This window comes from Pseudorca crassidens, chromosome 9 (genome assembly GCF_039906515.1).
Source record: "Pseudorca crassidens isolate mPseCra1 chromosome 9, mPseCra1.hap1, whole genome shotgun sequence".
Classification (NCBI taxonomy): domain Eukaryota; kingdom Metazoa; phylum Chordata; class Mammalia; order Artiodactyla; family Delphinidae; genus Pseudorca; species Pseudorca crassidens.
Genome location: NC_090304.1, coordinates 65699315 through 65711337, shown reverse-complemented (window position 1 = coordinate 65711337; position 12023 = coordinate 65699315). Strand labels below are relative to the sequence as shown.

Genomic DNA, 12023 nt, shown 5'->3' with positions numbered 1-12023 from the left:
TCTAGACTCTTGTGATGTTATTTATTGAAAGATCCTGATGTCTCAAGAAAGGAACACTGGCCTTGGCCATTTACTGTCACTCATCTAGTTCTTTGACATTCTGTCATTAGAAAGAGGAGTCCTAAGGACAGTATTATTTGGATGGTTTTGAAAACAAAATGTGCACGTTAATTTCATTCTATCTAGTAACTAGAAGACAGGGAAAGGAAATTTGAAAATTCTTTAAAGTAGATACTGATCTATAAATGGAAAAAGACAGTACTCTGCATTAGGAGACATTTAGATGCTAGCACCTGCCACCCTTTAGTTTTGTGACTTTGGACAGGTCAGTGCTTCTTTTTGAATCTCAGTGTATGTATTATTGAGTAGGTTGCACACTAGATGAATCCCAAGGCCCCTTTCCAAATGTTTCTCTTCTAATCTTCATAATTTAGGTGATCCCTCAGTGGCAAAAGCAGTATGGATAAATCTGAGATGTTTACGGGGAGAATTTTGGGGACCATCAGAATGGTAGCAGTTACAGGGTGATAGGGCTCTAATGGACTAAAAGTAAATATTAACTGTTTCCATTGAAATAACCTTCTTTCCTGGATATAAATATGTATCCACTTATTCATAATTTGACTTTTCTTTCTACAAAGATGCACTGAGTTCCTTCATTGCCTCAGGCATCAAGGTGAAGAAAACAGATTTCCTGTAAATACTCAAAGAAATTCACAATTTAGTTTGAGGAAAACGGTATTAAGTAGTTCAAGTAGGCTTAAGAATGTTAGAGGCTGAGCATAGAGTATCCTGGCTTTCCTTTGTACTCAGGGAGGGACATGAATGAACAGTTACCAGGAGAAGAGAAAAACAGTGCCCCTCATATTTTTAATGGACAGTGTTCTTCTTAATACTTTTTGGAGGAAGACATTCACTAACTAAATTCAGACTTATTAAAGAGAACAAAGGCAGCATTCTCTTTATGTAGAATGAGTGTTTTGAATTGTAATATTGTCTGTTCGTTCATCTTACTTTACGTGCACAAGGGAGTGCTTACCATTCAAGTAATTTGGTAACTAATTAATATTAGTAACTTGAGTAACATGTCAACTTCATTTAATACCAGTGTCTCAGGTTTGGTACAAGCATATCTCCATGTAGAATTTGTATCAGTGGCAGATGTGAAAGAGGCTGTATCATAATGGGGATATTAAGTTATGCTCATTTCTTTCTAGAATTGTAACAAGTGGAAATCCCAGTTTTGTTACATACATTCCATATTTTATTCTGTGTATTTCTTCTACTCACACATATTGAAGAAACAGATAAAAATATTTTTATATAAATTACCTCATAATACAATATTTTTCTTCTCTTGAAGCAGCAACTATATTCCTAGCATATGCTTCTTAAGTAAATTTATTTTGTCTTGCCAGAACATTTACATATTAAATAAAGCTGTTTTCCTTTCCCTTCTCCCCTACCTCCATACAGCTACATTTCAATTCATTTTCCATTTCACTACCTCCATCTGCTTTATATCTTTACTTCCTTACTGGCCACCTTAAATACCATATCTATCATTGTAATTACTCTCTTACCTCCTTGGACTTTGTTGTATTTTGCCTCCTTGACCCTGGTTGAATCCAACTCTCTACTATAATACACCCATACCTGAGCCATTATTAGGGTTAATTCCACCCAACAAGGGCTTTAGAAAATGCCTCTCTGGAGATATTTAAAAGCTTAGCTTATATGTATCCCTCCATTATTTTCTCTCAATTTGATGGCTCAGAATGTTGCAAATGTAAATCATTTCTGCATTAAGAATACTGCCAAATGGAAGCAACCTAAGTGTCCATCGACAGATGAATGGATAAAGAAGATGTGGCACATATACACAATGGAATATTACTCGGCCATAAAAAGAAACGAAATTGAGTTATTTGTAGTGAGGTGGATGGACCTAGAGACTATCATACAAAGTGAAGTAAGTCAGAAAGAGAAAAATAAATACTGTATGCTAATGCATATATATATGGAATATAAAAAAAAGGATCTGAAGAACCTAGGGGCAGGACAGGAATAAAGATGCAGACATAGAGAATGGACTTGAGGACACAGAGAGGGGGAAGGGTAAGCTGGGACGAAGTGAGAGAGTGGCATGGACACATATACACTACCAAAGGTAAAATAGATAGCCGGTGGGAAGCAGCCGCATAGCACAGGGAGATCAGCTGGGTGCTTTATGACCACCTAGAGGGGTGGGATAGGGAGGGTGGGAGGGAGACACAAGAGGGAGGAGATATGGGGATATATGTATATGTATAGCTGATTCACTTTGTTATAAAGCAGAAACTAACACACCATTGTAAAGCAATTATAGGCCAATAAAGATGTTTTAAAAAAAAAGAATATTGTCAAATGCTTTGCAGAAGTTAGGTTTTTTTCTCCCAAAATATTTTCAAGGAAAGCCCCATATAGTAATGATTGCCTTTTGGTGAAAAAACTAAAATCTTAATGTTTGCCTATAAGGTCAGTAGCATTCTTTGATTGAATCTTCTTTATTGTGCTGATCCTTATGAACAAAAACCGCAACACTCAATATAAATATATTAATGTATGTCATGCACTTAAGGTTTCTATGATTCTTTTTGAGTGCGTCAAAGGTCTCTTGGGTTATATATCCTTCTTTTCTATTACCAGGGTCTTGTGGAAGCTGCTACTCATTTGCTTCTATGGGGATGATGGAAGCAAGAATCCGTATACTAACCAACAATACCCAGACCCCAATCTTGAGTCCTCAGGAGGTTGTGTCTTGCAGCCAGTATGCTCAAGGTATGTGTTGTATTTCAGGCACTGTTTACCTGTGTGTAGTTTGCCATTGTTGGCAAAGGCAAAAGGATGGGATAGTAGAGAGATCATAATGTCTTCTGTCAGAAAACCTGGGTGCGATTCACAGAAAGATAGACAACATGAAAAGGCAGAGGGCTATCTATGTACCAGATGAAGGAACAAGATAAAACCCCAGAAAAACAACTAAATGAAGTGGAGATAGGCAACCTTCCAGAAAAGGATTCAGAATAATGAGGGCGAAGATGATCCAGGACCTTGGAAAAAGAGTGGAGACAAAGATCGAGAAGATGCAAGAAATGTTTATAAAACACCTAGAAGGATTAAAGAACAAACAAACAAAGATGAACAATACAATAACTGAAATGAAAACTACACTAGAAGGAATCAATAGCAGAATAACTGAGGCAGAAGAACGGATAAGTGACCTGGAAAACAGAATGGTGGAATTCACCGCTGCGGAACAGAATAAAGAAAAAAGAATGAAAAGAAGACAGCCTAAGAGACCGTGGGGACAACATTAAATGCAACAACATTCACATTACAGGGGTCCCAGAAGGAGAAGGGAGAGAGGACCCGAGAAAATATTTGAAGAGTCAAAAACTTCCCTAACATGGGAAAGGAAACAGCCACCCAAGTCCAGGAAGCACAGAGAGTCCAATACAGGATAAATCCAAGGAGAAACACACTGAGACACATAGTAATCAAACTGGCAAAAATTAAAGACAAAGAAAAATTATTGAAAGCAGCAAGGGAAAAATGACAAATAACACACAAGGGAACTCCCATAAGGTTAACAGATGATTTCTCAGCAGAAACTCTACAAGCCAGAAGGGAGTGGCATGATATACTTAAAGTGATGAAAGGGAAGAACCTTACAACCAAGATTACTCTACCTGGCAAGGATCTCATTCAGACTCGATGGAGAAATCAAAAGCTTTCCAGACAAGCAAAAGCTAAGAGATATCAGCACCACCAAACCAGCTCTACAAGAAATGCTAAAGAAACTTCTCTAAGTGGGAAATGCAAGCGAAGATAAGGACCTACAAAAACAAACCCAAAACAATTAAGAAAATGGTCATAGTAACATACATATCGATAATTACCTTAAACGTGAATGGATTAAATGCTCCAACCAAAAGACACAGGCTTGCTGAATGGATACAAAAACAAGACCCGTATATATGCTGTCTACAAGAGACCCACTTTAGACCTAGGGACACATACAGACTGAAAGTGAGGAGATGGAAAAAGATATTCCATACAAATGGAAATCAAAAGAAAGGTGCAGTAGCAATACCCATATCAGATAAAATAGACTTTAAAATAAAGAATGTTACAACAGACAAGGAAGGACACTACATAATGACCAAGGGATCAATCCAAGAAGAAGATATAACAGTTATAAATATGTATGCACCCAACATAGAAGCACCTCAATACATAAGGCAACTGCTAACAGCTATAAAAGAGGAAATCGACAGTAACACAATAATAGTGGGGGACTTTAACACCTCACTTACACCAATGGATGGATCATCAAAACAGAAAATTAATAAGGAAACAGAAGCTTTAAATGACACAATAGACCAGATAGATTTAATTGATATTTATAGGATATTCCATCCAAAAACAGCAGGTTACACTTTCTTCTCAAGTGTGCATGGAACATTCTCCAGGATAGATCACATCTTGGGTCACAAATCAAGCCTAAGTGAATTTAAGAAAATTGAAATCGTATCAAGCATCTTTTCTGACCACAATGCTATGAGATTAGAAATGAATTACAGGGAAAAAAACGTAAAAAACACAAACACATGGAGGCAAAACAATGCGTTTAGACAAAGAGATCACTGAAGAAATCAAAGAGGAAATCAAAAAATACCTAGAGACAAATGAAAATGAAACGACTATCCAAAACTGCAGCAAAAGCAGTTCTAAGAGGGAAGTTTATAGCTATACAAGCCTACCTCAAGAAACAGGAAAAATCTCAAATAAACAATCTTACCTTACACCTAAAGGAATTAGAGAAAGAAGAACAAACAAAACCCAAAGTTAGCAGAAGGAAAGAAATCATAAAGATCAGAGCAGAAATAAATGAAATAGAAACAAAGAAAACAATAGCAAAGATCAATAAAACTAAAAGCTGGTTCTTTGAGAAGATAAACCATATTGATAAACCATTAGCCAGACTCATCAAGAAAAAGAGGGAGAGGACTCAAATCAATAAAATTAGAAATGAAAAAGGAGAAGTTGCAACAGACACCGCAGAAATACAGAGCATCCTAAGAGACTACTACAAGCAACTCTATGCCAATAAAATGGACAACCTGGAAGAAATGGACAAATTCTTAGGTATGACCTTCCAAGACTGAACCAGGAAGAAATAGAAAATATGAACAGACCAATCACAAGTAATGAAACTGTGATTAAAAATCTTCCAACAAACAAAAGTCCAGGACCAGATGGCTTCACAGGTGAATTCTATCAAACATTTAGAGAAGAGCAAACACCTATCCTTCTCAAACTCTTCCAAAATGTTGCAAAGGAAGGAACACTCCCAAACTCATTCTATGAGGCCACCATCACCCTGATACCAAAACTGGACAAAGATGCTCCAACAAAAGAAAATTACAGTGCTTCCCTGGTGGCGCAGTGGTTGAGAGTCCGCCTGCTGATGCAGGGGACACGGTTTTGTGCCCCGGTCTGGGAAGATCCCATATGCCACGGAGCAGCTAGGCCCGTGAACCATGGCCACTGAGCCTGCGTATCCAGAGCCTGTGCTCCGCAATGGGAGAGGCCACAACAGTGCGAGGCCGCATACTGCAAAAAAAAAAAAAAGAAAGAAAATTACAGACCAATATCACTGATGAATATAGATGCAAAAGCCTCAACAAAATACTAGCAAACAGAATCCAACAACACATTAAAAGGATCATACACCATGATCAACTGGGATTTATCCCAGGGATGCAAGGATTCTTCAATATATGCAAATCAATCAATGTGATACACTATATTAACAAATTGAAGAATAAAAAACATATGATCATCTCAATAGATTCAGAAAAAGCTTTTGAAAAAATTCAATACCCATTTATGATCAAAATTCTCCAGAAAGTGGGCATAGAGGGAACCTACCTCAACATAATAAAGGCTATATATGACAGACCCACAGCAAACATCATTCTCAATGGTGAAAAGCTGAAAGCATTTCCTCTAAGATCATGAAGAAGACAAGGTTGCCCACTGTCACCACTATTATTCAACATAGTTTTCGAAGTTTTAGCCACAGCAATTAGAGAAGAAAAAGAAATAAAAGGAATCCTGATCTGGAAAGAAGAAGTAAAACTGTCAGTGTTTGCAGATGACATGATACTATACATAGAGAATCCTAAAGATGCTACCAGAAAACTACTAGAGCTAATCAATGAATTTGGTAAAGTAGCAGGATACAAAATTAATGCACAGAAATCTCTGGCATTCCTATATACTAATGATGAAAAATCTGAAAGAGAAATTAAGGAAACACTCCCTTTTACCATTGCAACAAAAAGAGTAAAATACCTAGGAATAAACCTACTTAGGGAGAGAAAAGACCTGTAAGCAGAAAACTCTAAGACACTGATGAAAGAAATTAAAGATGATACCAACAGATGGAGAGAGATACCATGTTCTGGGATTGGAAGAATCAATATTGTAAAAATGACTATACTACCCAAAGCAATCTACAGACTCAATGCAATCCCTATCAAATTACCAATAGCATTTTTCACAGAACTAGAACAAAATACCTTAAAATTTGTATGGAGACACAAAAGACCCTGAATACCCAAAGCAGTCTTGAGGGAAAAAAGCAGAGCTGGAGGAATCAGGCTCCCTGACTTCAGACTATACAAAAAGCTACAGTAATCAAGACAATATGGTACTGCCACAAAATAGAAATATAGATCAATGGAACAAGATAGAAAGCCCAGAGATAAACCCACGCACTTATGGTCAATTAAGCTATGACAAAGGAGGCAAGGATATACAATGGAGAAAAGACAGTCTCTTCAATAAGTGGTGCTGGGAAAAGTGGACAGCTACGTGTAAAAGAATGAAATTAGAACACTCCCTAACACCATACACAAAAGTAAAGTCAAAATGGATTAGAGACCTAAATGTAAGACTGGACACTATAAAACTCTTAGAGGAAAACATAGGAAGAACACTCTTTGACATACATCACAGCAAGATCTGTTTTGATCCACCTCCTAGAGTAATAGAAATAAAAACAAACATCAACAAATGGGACCTAATGAAACTTAAAAGCTTTTGCACAGCAAAGGAAACCATAAACAAGACGAAAAGATAATCCTCAGAATGGGCGAAAATATTTGCAAATGAATCAACGGACAAAGGATTAATCTCTAAAATATATAAACAGCTCATGCAGCTGAATGTTAAAAAACTAAATAACCCAGTCAAAAAATGGGCAGAAGACCTAAATAGACATTTCTCCGAAGAAGACATACAGATGGCCAAGAGGCACATGAAACGCTGCTCAACATCACTAATTATTAGAGAAATGGAAATCAAAACCACAATGATGTATCACCTCACACCAGTTAGAATGGGCATCATCAGAAAATCTACAAACAACAAATGCTGGAGAGGGTGTGGAGAAAAGGGAACCCTCTTGCACTGTTGGTGGGAATGTAAATTGATACAGCCACTATGGAGAACAGTATGGAGGTTCCTTAAAAAACTAAAAATAGAACTACCATATGACCCAGCAATCCCACTACCGGGCATATACCCAGAGAAAGCCATAATTCAAAAAGATACATGCACCCCAATGTTCTTTGCAGCACTATTTACAATAGCCAGGTCATGGAAGCAACCTAAATGCCCATTGACAGACGAATGGATAAAGAAGATGTGGTACATATATACAATGGAATATTACTCAGCCATAAAAAGGAACGAAATTGGGTCATCTGTTGAGACGTGGGTGGATCTAGAGACTGTCATACAGAGTGAAGTCAGAAAGAGAAAAACAAATATCGTGTATTAATGCATATATTTGGAACCTAGAAAAATGGTACAGATGAACTGGTTTGCAGGGCAGAAATTGAGACACAGATGTAGAGAACAAACTTATGGACACCAAGGTGGGAAAGTGGTGGGGGAGGTGGGGGTGGTGGTGTGATGAATTGGGCGATTGGGATTGGCATGTATACACTGATGTGTATAAAACTGATGACTAATAAGAACCTGCTGTATACAAAAATAAATAAAATAAAATTCAAAAATTCAGAAAAAAAAACAATCCTGGGTGCAACTTCTGGCCGTATCACTTATTATTGAGTGGTTTCTCATGGAATTCACTGTACCATCCAGCAACATGTCAATAATTGCTATATTTTGAGTAAGCACTGGCTCTTAGGAGCCTCTTACGTGCATTACCCAACAGTGCTCAAACCCTGAAAGAGTAGCTGTTATCCTATTTATAGACAAGGAACAGACATGAAGTTGTTCTATAGTATTTTGAAGGCCACTCAGCTTCTAAGCATGAATCTCAGTCCCAAATAAGGTCTCATTCTGAAACCTAATTCTTATTGAAATCATACAAAACTGGTTTCTCTCCAGAAGGATTTAAAAATTGTGTACGTAGGCTTCTAGAACAGGCTATACGTAAGGTGTGCAGAAAGCCCGGCTGCCGTTGATTCAGGGAGAAACATTCTCATTTTAAAGTTTTCTGCTGTCAACCCCAGGTTTGGCTACTAGAGACTTTCTCAGTCCACAAGTGAAACTGCTGGTGAATGATTGTCAGTGAGCCTTTCCTTCTTTCTGAAATACTTATTAAACTCTGACATTGTGACTTTTGGGCCCTGGGGACTCTGAATTATCAAGAGAGTCCTTACCCTCATGAAGCTTACAGTTATGTGAGGAAAACAGAAATTAAATAATTATAAGAACAATGAAGAAAAAGGGTTCTGGATGTGTATACAGGCATACCTTATTTTATTGTGCTTCTCAGATACAGCATGGTTTTTTGTTTTTTGTTTTTTACAAATTGAAGGTTCGTGGCAACCCTGCATCGAGCAGGTCTGTCAGTGCCATTTTTGCAACAGGATTTGCTCACTTCATGTCTCTTTATCACATTTTGGTAATTCTTGAAATATTTCCAACCCTCTGCCAGCAAAACGGTTATAACTCATTGAATGCTCTGGTGATGGTTAGTGGGTTTTTTTTTAGCAATAAAGCATTTTAAAATTAAGGTGTGTGTACTGTTTTTTAGACAAAATGCACACTTAATAGACTACAGTAGACTGTAAACATAACTTTTATATGCACTAGGAAACCAAAACGTTTGTGTGACTTTATTGTGATATTTGCTTTATTGTGGTAGTCTGGAACTGAACCTGCAGTGTCTCTGAGATATGCTTGTAATAGGGCCAGGACTGGAGGAAGGATATGGGGACCTAATTTAGACTTTTCTGCAAGAGGCGGTCAGAGAAGACTTCCTTGAGGAAGTGTCTGGCTATTTAATAATGACAATAATAGCGAACTTTTATTGCTTTTACATGAAGTAATTCATTTAATCCTACAAGGAAGGTGCTATTGCTATCTATATTTTACAGATAAGTAAACAGAGGTACAGAGAAATTATCAATTCTTAACCCAGTTTTGGATTGAGCCTCTATAGTCAGGCTTCAGAGCCTCCCACTTAACCACGAAGCTACCTTCCATAGGAGGTGCCAGATAAATGTCTGTCAAATAGATGGCTGATGGATGGATGCATGAAGTGGTATTTAAGCTAAGAAACAACTTCTAGGGGCGACATAAAGAATAATTAATGGCGTAGAAAAGAAAAAATATGAAATGGGACAGTTTGTTTTGTACCCCTTTCTAATAGAGGGTAATAATAACTCTGTGTGTTCTTCATCCTCAGGCTGTGAAGGTGGCTTCCCATACCTCATCGCAGGAAAGTATGCCCAAGATTTTGGGCTGGTGGAAGAGGCCTGCTTCCCCTACACAGGCACAGATTCTCCATGCAAAATGAAAGAGGACTGCTTCCGTTACTACTCCTCCGAGTACCACTATGTGGGAGGTTTCTATGGGGGCTGCAATGAAGCCCTGATGAAGCTTGAGCTGGTCCATCATGGGCCCATGGCAGTTGCGTTTGAAGTCTACGATGACTTCTTCCACTACCACAAGGGGATCTACCACCACACTGGTCTGAGAGACCCTTTCAACCCCTTTGAGCTGACCAATCACGCTGTCCTGCTGGTGGGCTATGGCACTGACTTGGCCTCTGGACTGGATTACTGGATTGTTAAAAACAGCTGGGGCCCTGGCTGGGGTGAGGGTGGTTACTTCCGGATCCGCAGAGGAACCGATGAGTGTGCAATTGAAAGCATAGCACTGGCGGCCACACCAATTCCTAAATTGTAGGGTGTACCTCCCAGCGTTTCAGACTGATCACCGTCAGTCATGAAAGGAAACTGACTTATTCACAGACTAGAGACTTTTACCGTATGGCTACTGCAATGTCAAAAGGTTACAAATAGATCCCTATGAAGATTTGTGCCTTTAAAATTAAAACTGCCCTTGACCGTAATATACTTTCCCATTGAACACCAGCCTGCTTTTTCCTAAATATTCAGTGAAATGAGGTTTTTATGGATGATGGTAAACTATGAAGTAATGGATTTTGCTAATCATTTGTGATTCAAACAGATGCTGTATTTTTAAAAGTCTGTGTGAATGCACAGGCTTATTTTTTAATTGTACAAATCATGAGAAAATATGGCAATGATTATTAAATTTAAAAAGTTTTTGTAAATATTCAGGTGATATGTATTATGAAATTTATGTATGTGCTTAAGAGAATTTTTAATCTTGACTCCTTCAGTTGTATTTACTTCTCTCACTTATGTAAATACTTTAAAAAGGAAAATCAGGGTATTTCAACTAAAAACAACAAAATTATGAACGTTTACAATAGGGGGTATACTCAGTTAATGTCTAGTGAACCCTGAAGTTATCTTCTGAAGATTTGATGAGACAGAGATTATAAAGAAAAGATACAGGAGTTTTGATAAGAGTCTGATTATTGGTTAAACCTTCTTATGGTGTATCTTGCATTTGGAAGTATTGGTTAGCCTTCATTGGCTGAGCAGTAATAGCCTAATTCGTGGAATATTAGCAGTTTATATTTGGTCAGATCTTTGGGATCTCCAAGGGATATTTCACAGTGATATGAAATCTCCACACTGAGTAAACAGATAGGATCCATTAGAAATAATAGATTAGGCAAAATTAGGCAAATTAGAGCTCTAAAGTTTGTTATCTAAACAAATAAAAGCTCTAAAGTTTATTTGTAGTTCAAATAAACAAGAACTACAAGGCTTTTAGAGCTGAAAGGGACCTTGAAGATGGTTCAGTGTAACTTCCTCTTAACCAGAAAAAGGCACTGAGGCTTATACAGAGGGCAAGTGACTCATCCAAGGTCACACAGCTGGTAAATGTTGAGTCTAGATTAGAACCTAGATTTTCTAAGTCTGGTTCTCCTTGAGTGACTTAGACACTGAATCTCTGTGCTTTCCACCAGAGTATCCAAAATCACCAGGGATACTAGATGCATAGTTGGAAATTTCACATTGACATGTTAAGTCTCAGTTTTGTCTTAAACCTCATGTACTTTTTGTATTGCAATTCACTACAATGACTTTTTTTTTTTTCTTTTTTTTTTGCGGTACGCGGGCCTCTCAACTGTTGTGGCCTCTCCCATTGCAGAGCACAGGCTCCGGACGCGCAGGCTCAGTGGCCATGGCTCACGGGCCCAGCCGCTCTGCGGCATGTGGGATCTTCCTGGACCGGGGCACGAACCCGTGTACCCTGCATCAGCAGGCGGACTCTCAACCACTGTGCCACCAGGGAAGCCCTACAATGACATTTTTACTCTTCTTAGACTGAAGGGTTATTCGAGGACTTTGCCTCGTATTTAAAGTGTGGCTTCTTGGGCCTCCTGGTACATGGCTGCATACCTTTGACCTTTTTACCACATGATGACAAAGAAGCAGACACTCTGAATGGCAGGCATAGCCAGAGTTCTTATTATCTGGAAGGCCTCCAAGGAGGTGTATTTTCCTTGTTACTGTTACTGGTGGAATGTAATAATTATAATCCTAATTTAT

General features: G+C 38.1%; 1 protein-coding gene across 2 annotated transcripts in view; it reads left to right on the top strand.

Annotated features, from left to right (window-relative positions):
* The window catches only part of CTSC (cathepsin C), a 40676-nt gene extending 29947 nt beyond the window's left edge, over positions 1–10729 (top strand). For both annotated transcript variants that reach the window (XM_067750652.1, XM_067750651.1), the window contains exons 6-7: positions 2689–2820; positions 9776–10729. In XM_067750652.1, the coding sequence (XP_067606753.1) occupies positions 2689–2820; positions 9776–10278 (635 nt within the window). In that variant the 3' untranslated portion in view covers positions 10279–10729. The remainder of the gene's footprint in view (positions 1–2688; positions 2821–9775) is intronic.
* Positions 10730–12023: the final 1294 nt, after the last annotated feature.